The following is a 17,083-nucleotide window of genomic DNA, read 5'->3' as shown; positions in this document are numbered from 1 at the left end:
CCTTCCCTTGGGAAGGTATGTTAATAATATTCACGTCATGCTTTTCCCATCCCTAAATTAGGCATCTGTAAAGATATGGTAAGAAGACAGCGCATATGAAGGCATCCTGATCAGACAGCAGCTGCAGCCAGTGTGCACTATCTTGTTTAATGTTTGTAACAATCCAGTAAGAAACCCATTAAACAGAGGAAGAAGTTGAGGCTTACAGAGGTTATGTAACTTACCCAAGGTCACGTAAACTTCTCAGAAAGTGGAAAGAGTTGGAATCGTTACTGGCCTGACTTCAGACCCTACACCCTTAACCCACTTCATTTTCCTACCTTAGTGTAGAAAAACGTTTGGCTGACTTAGGGATATGAATGGAAATTGAGGTTTATTGTTGGCAGTGCATAGTGTGGCTGGAAAGATAGGTTAAGATAAGATTGGCAAAGACCCAGGCAGGTTATGCTGAGTTTGAACTGCGTTGTATAGGTAGGGAGGATTATCAAAGGATTTGGGGTCAAGAAGAAGCCAAGATTTTGGAGGGTTTGTGTTTTTAAAAGCTTTTTTCCCTGTCACCACATTCTTCCCAACCATTTCATATGAAGGTATCTCGTTCTTCCCTCAGGACCAAGGTAGGACTTATATGAGTGGGTAAGTAAAGTACTAGATTAGGGACAGAATTCAATGCACTTGATCAGTGACCCTAGAAAGAATAGTTCTTGCATCAGTGTAGTGTCCAAATGACTGAACTCTGTGGGGTTTCCATGTCCAAGAAAACAAGGACCCTGGTGCCACGGAGCCACCAAGAATGTTCAGAGCCTCATCTCAGCCCTCAGGCGTCTCCGCAAGGCCAACTTTCCCTAAACCCTCTACACCTCTCCTACATACACGCTGCTTCTGGCCTGCCTGGTAAAAGACAAGATATCACCTGGATCGGTGAAAGAGAGGTTAGAATCTGGCTAATGCCGAAGACAGCTCGGCTCTCTATCCCACAACCAAGATCAATGTCACTAACGTGATGCTGAGGCATGACCTCATGAATTGTGCGCTGCATAGTTTCTGGAGCAGCTGGGATAAATTGGTTGACATTGGCACCCGGGATGAAACCTACCTGCTGCCCAAGTTAAATTTCCACATGCCTTTTATTCACTTAAATACACGGCCTGTGCATTTCGATTCTCTCCCTACTGAGATTTACTAGTTGTGCACCACTTATAAAAAGTAAGAGGGCCTTTTTCTGATATTTTGTTCGGGGCGAAATATTTAATAGCTCTGATTTATTGAGTGCCTGTTTTATGTCAAGCCCAATACTCAGAAGGATTCATTATTCCAGGAGTAGTAGAACTGAAAAAAAAATTAAGTGGTACTTAAAATAAAACCAAAATTGTATAATAAATACTAGGGGGGAAAGATATGATTGGGATTTTCTCTTGAGAAATTAATCAAGTAGTATGAAGATAAGTTTGTTTTTTCTTACATTCAATAAAATTATATTTTCATGTCAATCATGCCCAGGGTTTTAGATGATAAGATAAAGCAATTGATAAATATCCCTACCTAAGTTTTCCAGTTAAATTATGTGCTAGCAGAGTAGTACATTCTTTGCCTAAATTTGTTTGAATTTCACAGAAAAATCTGAAAAGGAGTTATTTTTATAAAAGCTTTCTGGAACTGGGGAACCTAGGTGGCTCAGTCAGTTACACATCCGACTTCGGCTCAGGTCATGATCTCGCGGTTTGTGAGTTGGAGCCCCGCTTTGGGCTCTGCGCTGATAGCTTATAGCCTAGAGCCTGCTTTGGATTCTGTATCTCCCTCTCTCTCTGTCCCTCCCTCTCTTTCTCTCTCTCAAAATGCATGAACATTTAAAAAAGATTTTTAAAGCTTTCTGGGGCTTTATTCAATTTCTCAATAGTCTCTCTTGCACTTGGACTTAGGTAAATGATTTCTTCTGAAGCAGCTGTCATCTTATCTTCTCTGTCCACTTTATTTACTTTCCCTAAGTTTGTAAGTGGTCTAACTCCATCAAGCTCTCAGTTGGCCAATATTTTGGACAATATGACTTTTCATGCTTTTCTGATTTTTTCATCTTTTTCAAGATGTGCAGTAGATCCAGTCATTCTTTCCAAAAACAAAGTATTTATTGATAGGGTACCATGTTCTCTTTTTGAAGCTAGATATAGCAGTGCATAAAGGGGTCCAGAAATCCTTGGCCTCATGGGGCTTACATTCTTGTTTGGGGAGAGAGAGGATAAAGTGTTATGGAAGAAAATTAAGGGCAGGGGAAAGGTATGGGAAGTATGGAATCTGTGTGGTAGTGGAAGGGGGTATCAGTTTTAAAAAGAATGATCCAGAAAGGTATATTACTTATCTTTTATTGCATAACAAATTATCTCAAGACTTTGTGGCTTAGAAAGCAACTGTCTACTATATGCCAATGTCTGTGTGTCAGGAAATTGAAAGCAGCAGAGCTGGGTGTTTCTGGCTTGGTCTCTCATGAGGTGGCAGTTAAGACTTCATTTAGGGCTGTGATCACATCCAAAAGCTTGACTGGGGCTGATGGCTCCATTCCAAAATGCCTCATTCAGATGCTGCTGATAGAAGGCTCTAGTTTTTTTTTTTTTTTTCTTTTTTTTTAAATTTTCTTTTTTTTAATTTACATCCAAATTAGTTAGCATATAGTGCAACAATGAGTTCAGGAGTAGATTCCTTAGTGCCCCTTACCCACTTAGCCCATCCCTCCTCCCACAACCCCTCCCCTTAACCCTCTGTTTGTTCTCCATATTTATGAGTCTCTTATGTTTTGTTCCCCTCCCTGTTTTTATATTATTTTTGTTTCCCTTCCCTTATGTTCATCTGTTTTGTCTCTTAAAGTCCTCATATGAGTGAAGTCATGTGATATTTGTCTTTCTCTGAGTGACTAATTTCACTTAGCATATTACCCTCCAGTTCCATCCACGTTGTTGCAAATGACAAGATTTCACTCTTTTTGACGGAGAAAGCTCTAGTTCTTTACAGGAACTCTCTCAATGGGGCTGCTTGGATATTCTCACAACATGGAGGTTCAGCTGGCTTCTCCAAAGCCAGAGAATCAAGGAAGAGTTCCCCAATGCCTAAGACCTGGCCTTGGAAGTCACAGTCTGTCATTTCCTCATAATCGCAGTGATTACACAGTCAGTGTTATTCCATGTGGGAGAGGACGACACAGGGTGTGAATATCAGGAGGCAGGGATCATTGGGGCCATATTGGAGGCTGGCTACTCTACTAGACCTCAGTGAAAAAAGTGACATTTAAGCATCATGTTGGCTGTGAATTTTCAGATTTCAATATCTGTGAAAGAAGACTAACAGAGATTCAACTAATCAGACTCAACTAATCCTAACAGAAAATAGGGATATTTGCATGGGAATCGATTTTGTAATGTTCAGTTCATTAGTACATATTTTCAAATCATGAGACTTTTGCTTCCACCAGTAATCCTATAATGTAGGGCTTGTATATCAAATGCCATGCTAATTAAGACCCATATATTATATTTCAGTAATATAATTACAGGGTCAGGTGTTTTAATCTCCATTTTAGAGATAAGGAAGTGGATACTGAGAGAGGGAAAGTGAGTTCCCAAGGCCACGGAGCTGGCAAATGGCAAAACTAAGTTTTGAGTTCATCCTGTCTGGCCGAAAAGTTTATATTCTTTGCACTCTGACTCTCTGCCTATCAGAGTGTTATTTCATAATTCAGACAGTGAGTCATTGGCAGAAAATCAGTGAATTCTCGTCTCTCATCTACAGCTTTATCAAGCAGTAAAGGTGAATTCTTACTAAATGGAGACTTCGTGGTCACAATGTCTAAAAGGGAAATCCGCATTGGGAACGCTGTGATAGAGTACAGCGGGTCCGACAATGTCGTGGAAAGAATTAACTCCACAGACCGCATCGAACAAGAACTTTTGCTTCAGGTAAAAACTTGGCCATGAGCCCACCACCCTTTCCTTCCACTTGGAATCACCAGACCTGCAAACATCGTCTCCATTTTGTCCACTTGTCCCAGGTGTTGTCGGTGGGAAAGTTATACAACCCTGATGTGCGCTATTCATTCAATATTCCAATTGAAGACAAACCCCAGCAGTTTTACTGGAACAGTCACGGGCCCTGGCAAGCCTGCAGCAAACCCTGCCAAGGTATCTACTTTTCGGTTGTGTTTTGGGGATTTGAGCTGTTTTTTGTTTCTTTTTATTTATTGTTTGTTTTTTTGGAGGCAGCCAAACACATGTGATCTATAAAACTTTCTATCTGCACGCATTCTCAAATCTCCTTTCCCTGCATCTTTCTGGTTATTTTTAGCTGGCAAGTTGAGCTTTTTAAGGGTTTCGGGATTTGTTGGCTTTCCTCTTTTTAAGCGATTCGGGATTTGTTGGCTTTCCTCTTTTTAAGCGATTCATATACATTGTGAAGCCAAGAAAGTCAGTTCTGCCACTTTGATTTTCCAGAGACATGGAGTTAGTAGTCATATTACGTGTCATTTATCTTGTTTCCTTTTGCCTAAATGAGGGTTAGCAGATTATAGCCAGTGGGCCAAATCCAGCCTGCTACCTGCTTTTATAAATAAAGTTTTATTAGAATGCAGCCACACCTATGTGTACATATTGTTTATGAATGGTTGCTTTTGTCCTATAATGGCAGAGTGGAGTGGTTGTCACAGAGGTCATAAGGCCCACAAAACCAAAAATATTAACTAATTAACCCAGTACAGAAAATGTTTGTCAGTCCCTGGGCTAACTAGTTTATAGAATGGGTGCTTTTCTCTTGATTGTTTTCTTCCTTGCCTAGGGGAGCGGAAGCGCAAACCCGTTTGCACCCGGGAATCTGATCAGCTTACGGTTTCTGATCAAAGATGTGACCGGCTGCCCCAGCCAGGACCCATTACTGAACCTTGCGGCACAGACTGTGACCTGAGGTGAGGCTGGTGTTTGCTTATGGTCTTTACTATGAGCAGTGAGGGTCTTGTAGGGGAAGGAACGGAAGGAAGAGACAGTGGTGTTTAGTTCCTCTTCCCTTCCTTGTGTTTCTGTGAAATAAGCTTCAGCCAATTTTCCATCCCTCTGAAACCAATTATCCAAGACATATGCCTGCGGATTTCCTGTTCTTCTCCTAAGAATTAAAAATAGCTAATAGAGTATGGCACTTGCCAAAAGAAGTTCTCATTTGACTTTCACAACTCAGTGCGTAGGTATTGTTATGGTCGAATCACATCTTACGTAAAAGTTTGGTATGAACGTCAACAGAAAAGGGGGAAATGTCATTTCTCAGAGCATCCGTATGATGTTCTCTATGCACCCAGAGTGTGTATCACCCAGTAGAAAAAATCGTATGCATATGAAAGTTGCATAAGAAAGTCATGGAAGCAACTAGAAGGAACTATAGCTAGAAGATATCTGGATATTACAAATACTCTGTATTGTATTTAAGAAAATAGGAAACCTGAGGCAAGAAATAGTGAATGGGTACAGAATTCTAAAGCTTTCTCACTGACCCGCTAGGTTGACTATGTCAGGTTTGAAATATTAAAATAGCCTGGGTATTGTGTTGTGTAATCTGCATGTCAGTTAAATGCAGGTAACAGAAGTTGATGCTTTAATTCTCCTTTTACAGAACAGAAATTATCAGTGTGGAGTGGTGTGGGAAATTGTTAGGTTCTTACCGTTTGGAAGTGGCAAAGTGAATACTTAAGCATTTTGCAGCTTCTTTGCCATGGTGCCAAATCTGGTCAAATGATATTGGCAGCCTCTAGTGCTGGAGTGAAGATTATAAGGCCCTCTTGAGGCTCTGAGAGAAAAGAGGAGTGCTGTGATCAATTAGTAATGTCTGTCACGAGAGTAGGTGGGGGTGCCACGGTGTGAGTGCCACATCTTTGCCAGGCCTGACCTGGTGGCTTTGACTTCAAAACCCAGACTCTCTCTACCCCCGCTATACTTATGTCTACCCAGCAACAGTTACCTGCTTGTTCGATGAGCTTATTGCAAAGCATTGACAAGCCATTATAGAAAGAGAACACCCAAGATATTAAAAGGCAGACATTGGCACTCTGCGGTATTAATTCTTGTTATAGGTAATGTACTTATAAACCCATTGCTTCAGCCAGTTGAGTTGATTTAGTTGAATTAGAGTTAAGGTCTTTTCAGAAAAATAATTAGTTAGCTATTTGCTGAACTGAATCACCAAAGTTTAGGGAAAAAACTATGAATTAGTAAGTAGATTCCCTGAGGTACAGCTTCAATAAATTGAGAAAGGTGACATTTTCAGATTAGTCCTATATCAAATTATCACTGAAAATAATGATGTTCTGTAATTAATAATTAATTAATATTAATTAATAGTATTATATGTAGCATATAAGAATATTCTATGTAGCATAATATTATATGTAGCATATAAGAATATTAATTAGATTCTAACAGGAAAATATGTAACTGTTAAAATAGTTCTTAGTAAATGGTTGATGATTATTATGTTCAGAGTAGTTACCACCCCAAATAATATTAATATCAATTGCTATTACTAATTACTATTAATTAACAATAGTAACATTATTAGTATTAATTAATTAATATAATTAAGAATATTAGTGTTGATTATTGGTTAATTAATACTAATAATTATTAATAGCAATTGATATTAATATTATTTGGGGTGGTAACTACTCTGAACATAATCGTCAACCATCTACTAAGATGTATTTTCCTATTAATAGAATATAATTAATATTCTTATGTGCTACATATAATCATATCCTATTAAAATAATTAAGGCTCTATTACTATCCTATTAAATTAATACAGGGCCGACATTAATATATGTCCTATGCAATTAATATTTTATTAATTCCCCCACAGAACATAATGACCTAAGTATTACAGTTAGCCTCCACTTTACAAATAAGGAAACGGGCTGAGAGAAGTTAAACAAAGTGCCTGAGGTCATACAACTATTAGTGAAGTGGCGGGAGTCAAACGTGGTCTTTCACAACCTGGATTCTATACTCTTAAACCCTAGGAGAAAGCCATTTTAATTCAGTCACAATGATAAGGGTTACTCATTGATCCCGTTCTGTGAAGCTTTTCTACCTTTGCGCATAGAAACGGCTCCCAGGACTTCTGTGCCTCATCCCTGTCCCCTGACTTGGATAAGTAAGGCACTTGGCTGTCACTTCTCCACGAGTAGAATCACACTGGGACTGGTAGAGTCTCAGATGATGACAGCCTATGCTGTGGGACTCCTGCCCACAACGCTGTAAGCACGCTCTTCTGTGGCAAGGAAGGCAAGTTTGTACAAAGCATTTCAAGTCCTAGAATGTGACCTTAAGTAAATAAACAATTCTTTAAGAACCCTGCTGAAAGCCTACCTAAGGACCAACGCGAGGGTGGAGATGTTTGAGCAATTACTTCCAGAAATGAATATTCTTAACTTCAAATAGATTTAAAGCAAGCCACGATTTAGTTTGTGGTGTTGCTAGCGAATCACTGTTCTCCAGAGTTTCTCCTGCATTGGAAGCTTTCAGATGTAAAACAAAAATTAAAGCAAATTTTACAAAGTGAATGCAATTACAGGTAGCCTCAAGTCCATGAGACTTTTATGTAGAATGATACCAAAGATCTCAACTGGGTTTCTCCTCAAACTTTGTGTTATTGGCTTCTGCGGAGCTACGTGATACTTAGAACTTGGCTGCAGAATAAAATACCAAGGGTGGTAGTAATAATGATAACAGCTACTCTTCTTGAAGGCCTGGCTTGTGTATTAAATGCTATTCATGTTGTAGCTTATTTATCGTTTCGATAAATTGGACCCAATTTCCCCCCATCTTGCAGATGAAGACACTGAAGCTTGGTGAGGTTGAGTCACCTGTCTGGGTGTTGGAAACACCTGGGTGTTGGAGCTCACGTTCACACCCAGGTATAACTTCATAATACCCAGGTCAAACCAGAGCTTAAAGTCTCTTCATTTCATAAAGTAGGTGTGTCAAAGGTGCTATTGTAAATTCCGCATTTGGAGTAAGCCACCTTGTTTTAATACTTTAAAAAAAAAAGTACTTAATTCTACAGAAGTAGAAGAGGAGGGATAGCCACTCTGGGAACAGGCTTGGGTCATAATAGGACCTCTGGCTGATCAAAGAAAAGAAAGTGAAGGAACTGCAGTCCTGCCTACCCTTGCAACTATACAGGTGCATTCTCGCATCTGAAATTAAATAGATCGTGCTTCCTTGTCAGCACTCAGACTCATTCCTTACTGAATTTTATAGACTGTCGGAAAAATAAAGTTGTTCGCTGAAAAATGTACAAAAATATATACCAAGCCCCAGAAAAGGTGTTCTGTCTTTCTTCTCTCTGTGAACCCGACTGTCATTTCATTGTGGTTCATACTAATTATTGCTGAATGTCTGTGGAAAACACTGAAAGACTGGAGAGAGGACTGTTACTGATGGATCAAACTCTAAATAGTTTTTCCCAAAGCGTGTTTGTGGAACACGAGTTCCACGAGATGATTTGTGGAGAACCAGTATGCGTGAGGAGCCTTACCAACTGTCTCCTCCCGTGTGGAAATGCATCATGTCATTTAACACTTGGAAGGCCCTGAGAAAGCCCTGAAATACAGAAACCTGCTTAAATCAGTAGTTCCCAAATTGATTCCTAGTTTTATGTACTTCACAGCCGCCGGCCCACCCACGGAGGCATATACATTGTTTTGTTTCCACTTATAATAAACACTTTGCCTCTCTGAAATATAGTCATAAAATGATTTGTCACATGAAATGAACCAAATGAATTCAAAACACTCAAGCTGAGACCACCTTCCAGGGAGAGAATATGAAGCGGGTGACTGCATTTTGAAAAGAACTTTCCTAAGGCCATGCTGTAACATTTCCACAGTCTCTTCCAGCTTCTCTGTTCAAATTCCAGGGATTGTGTGAATATCAGTGAGACTTACTACACTTGACCTACTGGTGTATTGTTTTTTGTGGGGGGCTGGGGGGTAGGGGCAGGACTCCTACCTCCCTTACCCGGGATAAGCTTTCTACGAGAAAATGGTGATGAAGGCAGAGAGAAGGTAGCCAAGAATCAAAGAGCAGATGAAAGTTCCAGATGCCTCTGTTGAATTGGACCGCATTTTTGCCTCACTTCCTCAGGGAAGTGAGAGTTTGCCCAGATTAAACTTTGACAGGATGAGATAAAGCTTTGTTTTACAATCCCTCATTTAACATGTTCCGGTGAGAACAAAATCCCAAAATACTGTGTCACTCTAACGGAAAATCTCAGTAGCCCACTTTATATGCCAAACGTAAAAGTTGGTCAACTCTGACCTACTTTTAAGCATTTGTGAGAAACTCCAAGATAAGCGTGTGGCCAGTACTCATTGTTTTCCAGCCTTGCCCCTGGACAGGTGTGGATGGAAGAATTCTTCAGGCTCCCTGTATTTGGCAAACCACCCAATTTCTGAGGAGACAATTAACAAGAGTTAATTCAAATGAAGAATGTGAAGAAATTATCCTTTTTTGATTACTAAATTGAACCAACAACCTACCTTTTAAGCTTATTTATTCATGCTCTTCTATTCAGTTTAGGATTTTTTTTTTTTTTTTAATTTAAGCACTGACTGTGTTTTGGGGGCATTTAAGAATAACTCAATTCCTCAGCACACACAGAGTACATCTTGCGTCCCAAGAAAGGCTCATTAGAGGTATTAGGGATACAAAGATGATAAAGATTTGTCGATTCAATTCTGAATTTAAAAGTATATCATCATGGGGCCAGGAGGGATGAATAGATGAAGAACAGAATTTTTAGGTTTTTTGTGAAAATATTCTATGATATGATAGTGATGGATACATGTGATTTTACATTTGTCTAAACCTATGGAACATACAACACCAAGAGTAAGCACTCGTGTAAACTATGGATTTGGGGTGGTGCTGATATGTCAGTGTAATTGATTATAACACATGCACCCTCTGTGGGTAGAATGTTGATACTGGGGAGGGTATGCATGTGTGGGGGCTGGTGCCTATGGGAAACCTCTGTACCTCCCTCTCTGTTTTGCCATGGACCTTAAAGCTGCTCTAAAAACGTAAGTCTTTTAAAAAAAATTGTATAATTAAACTGTGTAGACTATGGTCCATGTCTAAAAGGAGCTTAGTCTTTATTCACAGTAACGTATACAGAGTTCAGCACACTTGAAATTCACAGTTACCCTCCAACTATCTGTGCCTTTAGTAAGTCACAGGATATTCACTAAACGCTTTTCAGCCTGGCCCCTATGAAGGAGGCTTTCTCGGGAGAGTTTCCAACAGTGGTGGTCTATTAGAAGCAGCCTTCTTGAGAAATGAAATGCTGAGTTGCATGAGCCTTTTAAATACAAAATTGCTTTTTTTTGCTCTGCTGAATTCCAATGTTTTCCTCTTTTTGGTTGCTTGAACTTCAGATTGACTGAAGGGAGAATCTTCACAAAGATGGCACCTCTGACTTCCACTCTGACTTCCATGTACATTGGCAGCCATGAAAAATACATGGATATGTTGGTTTAAAATTGGATTTCAGTAGCTGACTGTGGCTTTGGGTTTCGCGGTATTTGAGTTAAGGAAGAAAAAAGAACTCAATTTTTCCACCGGCTGACTATAAATGGGACATACATATTTAACAGAAATGTTGGTTTCTCCCCATTATTTATGCATAGGTGGCACATTGCCAGCAGGAGTGAATGTAGCGCCCAGTGTGGCTTGGGTTACCGCACACTAGACATCTACTGTGCCAAATATAGCAGGCTAGATGGGAAGACCGAGAAGGTTGACGACAGTTTTTGCAACAGTCACCCCAAACCAAGCAACCGGGAAAAGTGCTCAGGAGAATGTAACACGGGTGGCTGGCGCTATTCTGCCTGGACTGAAGTAAGTCGGTTCTCACTCGATGAGCGTTTTCTTGGATGCTAACTCTGAGTAGTTAATGATGGCTGATCAACTAATGGATTAGTGAGGGCTGCATTGAGAACCCCCCATTTAGACTTTCTATATACATTGATTTATAATGCCTGACCTCATTCTGCAGAAAAGAGTACCATGATCAATTTGTAATGTTTGATGATATGACATTGACCATGGCATGTGGAAAACCGGGGGCAGTGGAACAACTCATCCAATCCCCTTTTCCATACCCCGCAAACCGTTTCCAAATTTCTTTCCCTGTGTCCGTTTACTAATACTGACTTCAGTATGAACTTGGTAAATAAATTGATAACATGAACAGATGCTCCCCAAATCACCACTAGAATCGGGTTGGGTGGGTGGGTGTTTCTTAAGGGCCGGAGGAGACACACGACAGAGCCAGGATCTTGACCACGCTGGGTAGGAAACTTAGCAGCGGTTTTATTTCGTTCATTTTCCTTTCAGTGCTCCAAAAGCTGTGACGGTGGCAGCCAGAGAAGAAGGGCGATTTGCGTCAACACCCGCAATGACGTACTGGACGATCGCAAATGCGCACATCAAGAGAAAGTCACCATTCAGAGATGCAATGAGTTCTCTTGTCCACAGTGGAAGTCAGCAGACTGGTCAGAGGTAAGATAAGAGGACTCTTATTTCCTCAGGTCATCTGTGGTACTTTGAGTCTCTGCGGCTCAGTGCAACCTAAACCTGCTGCACCTTTCTGCCCCCTACCCCGGAGGAAGCAACTGTGGTTCCCCATCTGCCCCATGGCTGCCGTACAGGATGTGACTGGTCCACTGGTGACCTCAGAGGCGTGGTGGGTTTGGCCGGATCACCCACTGTGATAGCTTCTGTTGGTGATTTTGAAGTTCCTGCGTCTTACCTTTCCTCCTCTTTGAGCCCCTGCTAAATCATTGTAAAAGAAAACAAGGGCTTTGTTAATCCGAAATCTGTGCTGGCTTAGAACTGAAGTTAAAAAGAAAAAGAAACAAAAGAGGTTTTCTACGTTCTCGTCTGTGAAATAAGATCATTCAACCCCAGTAAGTAACCTATTGGACTCACCCATCCAGTTGCTAGTGGAAAACTTAGAAAAGAAAGGACTAGTTGAGGGTTCCAGACTTTTGCCTGTCTCATCCCTTACCTGATGAAGCAAAAGGCAAAGCCTCATTGCTTAGCACAGGTGGCCCCAGGACAGCAAGAGAAAGAAGGAAGAGCCTTTTTCTTGCTTTTATGGTGCGGTATTCACACTCACTATTAACCCAGACCATTGAGAGTCTCACCAAGCAGGTGACTGCCTCCGTCTTCCTTTATGGGAGCAAGGGGAAAGGAGAGCAGAAGTTCCCTTACTTGGGGGCCAAGTCAGGAATGTGGGGAAAGAGGTTTCCCTGAACAACTTCTGTGCCCATTTCCTTATCTCAACCATGTAAGCACAATATTAACTGTTTCCTTTCAACAGCAAATAAAATACGAATCTTAAAAGGATATTATAGATGCCCCTGAAATGGCTGAGAGTGAACGCATATGATTAACAGTGTCTGATTCCTGCACAAGTTAACAACAAACCCACTGTTTTTGTTCTGTTAACAAGCTGCCTTAGCTTAAACTCCAGTGTTTGGTTTTAAAAAGATGAAAGAAGGTAGTGGGTTAAAGTTTTACTTATATAGCTAATGATAGCTAAAGGACCACTTCAAATCGAGTAACCAACCTTTGCAAGAATACTTGGTAAAATGGAGGTGGGGGGATGCTAACTGTATATTCAGTATGATGCAACATTCCTTAGTTTAAAAACCTGGGAAGAAAACAGCAAAATGTTAATAATGATTATCCCTGGGTAGGGAGATTTTTTTTTTTAATCATTATAGTTTTCTCCTGTTTTTCTGTATTTTTCAAATGTTCTACAATGAGCATGGATAATGATAAGGATGATATTTAACATTTATTAAATGAACATATGGTAAGCACTTTATTTGGATTTTTTTGGTTAGTTTTCACAATTCTTTGCATTGGATACTACTGTTATCCCCACTGTGCAAATGAGAAAACTGAGGTACGGAGACATCACTTGCATTGGTACCTATAGCTGTTTGTGTTGGAGTTAAAACCCACGCTGAGCCCCACACCTAACTCCTGTGCTAGGAAACCATGAATGTTGTTTTTCAGTACAGATGGTCCCCGACTTCCGATGGTTCAACTTCGCAATTTTTTTTTTTTAACTTTACGACGGTGTGAAAGCAATACACATTTCGTCAAAATTGTTCTTTGAATTTTGAATGTGGATCTCTCCCCGGGCTGGCTGTCTGTGGTCCATACTCTGGTGAAACTGGGCAGCCGTGCAATCAAAACCATATGAGGGTCAACAATGGATATATCCACAACCATTCTGTCCCTGCACAACAGCTTTATTTTTCACTTTCAGGACAGTATTCAGCAAATTACATGAGATAGCCAACACGTTATTATAAAAGAGGCTTTGTGTTAGATGATTTTGCGGAACCGTAGGCTCATGTGAGTGTTCTGCGTACGTTTAAGGCAGGCTGGGCTACGCTATGATGTTCCGTAGGTTGGGTGTATTGAGTGCATTTTCAACTTAGGATATTTTCAACTTACGATGGGCTTACCTGGATGTAAGCCCATCGCAAGTCGGGGAAGTTCTGTATCTCGTGGCGTAGTGCTGTGCCGAGTTCATTCTGTGCTTGACACCGTCCAGAGCCTTTATCAATACAGAAGGAGTGAATGAATGAGTGAATGAATGAACGCATGAACGAGAGAAAAATGAGCCGTGCCGTATTTACAAATTGCTGTGGGAGAGGGCGCATCTGTTCCTCCTGATTACCCGTGAATAATCCCTGGGAACCACAACACATTGTTCAGAAACACCCCCGATTGTCTGTGCTTTTTATTACAGTGCCTGGTCACCTGCGGAAAAGGACATAAGCACCGCCAGGTCTGGTGTCAGTTTGGGGAAGATCGATTAAACGATAGAAGCTGTGACCCTGAGACCAAGCCAGCCTCCATACTGACTTGTCAGCAGCCAGAATGTGCGTCCTGGCAGGCGGGTCCCTGGGGACAGGTATTTTGAACGATAAAAGTTCTTAACTACATTCTTTCCTTCTTATCTGGAGAGGGCTTGCAGAGGGGCATTCCGGTGGTGGGGATTTAACCGCTGTGTCTCGTGACTTGCACTGGACCTCCATGGCGCCAGATTGAGCGCAAGACGCACTGCAGCCATTCTGCCCCAGGTCTGGGGGTTGCTGCTTTCCCCGCTGGAGCTGGTTATTCCCTCTGTAGATACGCGTACAAGTCTTCGTGCACAGATTCCCACCAGATCTCCTGTCTGGCTGATGTTAATCTTTTTTTTTTTAATGTTTATTTATTTACTTTTGAGAGAGAGAGAGAGCACGTGTCGGTAGCGTAGGGGCAGAGAGAGAGAGGGAAAGAGAGAATCTCAAGCAGGCTCCGTGCTGTCAGCACGGAGCCCGATGCGGGGCTGGAACCCACGAACTGTGAGGTCATGACCTGAGCCGAAACCAAGAGCTGGGTGACTGAGCCACCCAGGTGCCCCCTGATGTTACCGTCTGGCATGCGACTGTGGGTTGCTACAGAATGGGGTCCAGTGCCTTTAGCAGGGGGTTCTGGACCGGGATTTGGAAGGGATGTTTTGGCTCCCGTGTCACGGTTCCAAAGCTCACCTCTCATAAACCAGTCAGACACTTCATACAGAAAGAGCGTGATCAAAAGTTGCAGAATCATCTCGCTGTGAAAGAATCTTTCCCATCGCCTAGTGTGTCGGTTCCACAGTCTGAACCTGAGCTATTCTTAAAGGAGAGACTGGAAGTCTCCCTTGGGCTCACATCTGAGAAGCCACTGCTCTTGAAATGAAGTCCTTCCCAATATAGAAGCAAAAGCATTCTGGGTACTATTTAAGTAGCACTCCAAGTTCCCGAGAGAAGCGAAACAGCTGTCTGCTGTCACTTATGCAATCTCCTGAAGAATAACTCTCCCTCCCCGCCCCCCTGCCCAGCCGCAACCAGTCTTCTCGTTTATGTCTTCATTTCCAAGATGCATGCAATAAATGAGAGCAGCTTTATTACTACCCCCTTACAATTTTTATGAACCTGATGTTCTTCTGAACCCTCCTGTGGTACAGCATCGCTAGTCAGAATGGCTGATCATATCTGATTACACTAACAAGGAGAGTCTCTTACACTCCTAAATCCAGCCTCCTTTTTTGTCAACATCTGCGTAGCTCTTAGGGAACGAGAGAAAGAGAGAGGGAGAAAGAGAACCCAGCTCAGAGTCACTGAGAAGATTTGCGTATAACATCTTTTACAACTGATGGGCGTCTTTTTTATCCTTGTCTACACCAAACCATCAGCGCACCAAGCCACGTTTCTGTGCGTCTTTCCTTTCTGTGGCTCCTTAATTTTCCATTATGCAGATGTACCGTATTTGTGTATCCATTCATACCAAGCTGGACATTTGGGTTGTTTGTACCTTTTGGCTACTATGAATAGTGCTGAGATGAATATTCACGTACGAGTATTTGTTTTAGTACCTGATTTCGGTTCTTTTGGGTGTATCCCAGGAGTGGTATTGCTGGATCGTATGGGAAGCCTGTTTTGCTCTCTTTAACTGCCAGTTTTGCACAAAACCCGTACCATATTACATTCCTACCAATAATACACAAGCGTTCCATTTTCTCTACTCCATCCCTTTTTCATTATGCTTATTATATTCCCCCTTTTACATTATGGCTCTTGGTGGGAGTAAAGTAGCATCTCGTTGTAATTTTGATTTGGCATTTCCCTAATAACAAATGATATTGAGAGTCTTTTCATGTGCTTTTTGGACATTTGTGTATCTTCTTTGGAAAAATGTCTATTCACGTCCTGTGCCCATTTTTTAAAAGTTTGTAATTATGGTTAAAAAAACCACATAACAGGGGCACCTGGGTGGCTCAGTCGGTTGAGCGTCCGACTTCGGCTCAGGTCACCATCTCGTGGTCCGTGAGTTCAAGCCCCGCGTCGGGCTCTGTGCTGACTGCTTAGAGCCTGGAGCCTGTTTCAGATTCTGTGTCTCCCTCTCTCTCTTTGACCCTCCCCCGTTCATGCTCTGTCTCTCTCTGTCTCAAAAATAAATAAACGTTAAAAAAAAAAATTAAAAAAAACACATAACATCAAATTTACCATCTTAGCCATTTTTATTTTTATTTATTTATTTTTTCAATATATGAAATTTTTTGTCAAATTGGTTTCCATACAACACCCAGTGCTCATCCCAAAAGGTGTCCTCCTCAATACCCATCACCCACCCTCCCCTCCCTCCCACCCCTCATCGACCCTCAGTTTGTTCTCAGTTTTTAACAGTCTCTTATGCTTTGGCTCTCTCCCACTCTAACCTCTTTTTTTTTTTTTTTTCTCCTTCCCCTCCCCCATGGGTTTCTGTTAAGTTTCTCAGGATCCACATAAAAGTGAAACCGTATGGTATCTGTCTTTCTCTGTATGGCTTATTTCACTTAGCATAACATGCTCCAGTTCCATCCATGTTGCTACAAAAGGCCAGATTTCATTCTTTCTCATGGCCACGTAGTACTCCATTGTGTATATAAACCACAATTTCTTTATCCATTCATCAGTTGATGGACATTTAGGCTCTTTCCATAATTTGGCTATTGTTGAGAGTACATCTTAGCCATTTTTAAATGTACAGTTTAATCGTTCCTCTTTTCCCATTTTTTAACAAGGTTGGCTTTTTGTTGTTGAATTGTAGTTGCTCCTTATAGTGTGGATTTTAACCCTTCATAGACATATGATTTACAAATAATTTCCCCAATCCCATGGTGGGTTGCCTTTCTACTCCGCTGGTGGTGTCCGGTGATACAAAAATTTTTAACTGTGATAAAATACAACTTGTCTTGTTTTTTCTTTTGTTCCCTGTGCTTGTGGTAGAATATCCAAGAAATCCTTATCCAAGAAAGTTCCGCGTCGTGGAGCTTTTCTATTACCTTTTCTTCTAAGAGTTTTATAGTTTTACCTCTTATGTTTAGGTCTTTGATCTATTTAGGGTTGATTTTTATAAATAGCATGAGGTAGGAGTCCAGCTTTATGCTTTTTCATATAGACAGCTAGTTGCCCCCAA

General features: G+C 41.2%; 1 protein-coding gene across 2 annotated transcripts in view; it reads left to right on the top strand.

Moving 5' to 3' along the window:
* The window catches only part of ADAMTS9 (ADAM metallopeptidase with thrombospondin type 1 motif 9), a 161,006-nt gene that overhangs the window by 60,699 nt on the left and 83,224 nt on the right, over positions 1–17,083 (top strand). For both annotated transcript variants that reach the window (XM_042979355.1, XM_007084435.2), the window contains exons 17-22: positions 3,772–3,938; positions 4,031–4,160; positions 4,810–4,936; positions 10,705–10,915; positions 11,414–11,578; positions 13,851–14,015. In XM_042979355.1, coding sequence (XP_042835289.1) covers positions 3,772–3,938; positions 4,031–4,160; positions 4,810–4,936; positions 10,705–10,915; positions 11,414–11,578; positions 13,851–14,015 — 965 coding nt within the window. The remainder of the gene's footprint in view (positions 1–3,771; positions 3,939–4,030; positions 4,161–4,809; positions 4,937–10,704; positions 10,916–11,413; positions 11,579–13,850; positions 14,016–17,083) is intronic.

This window comes from Panthera tigris, chromosome A2 (assembly GCF_018350195.1).
Source record: "Panthera tigris isolate Pti1 chromosome A2, P.tigris_Pti1_mat1.1, whole genome shotgun sequence".
In the NCBI taxonomy this organism is placed as follows: Eukaryota; Metazoa; Chordata; class Mammalia; order Carnivora; family Felidae; genus Panthera; species Panthera tigris.
This window is presented reverse-complemented; position numbering and strand designations above follow the sequence as displayed.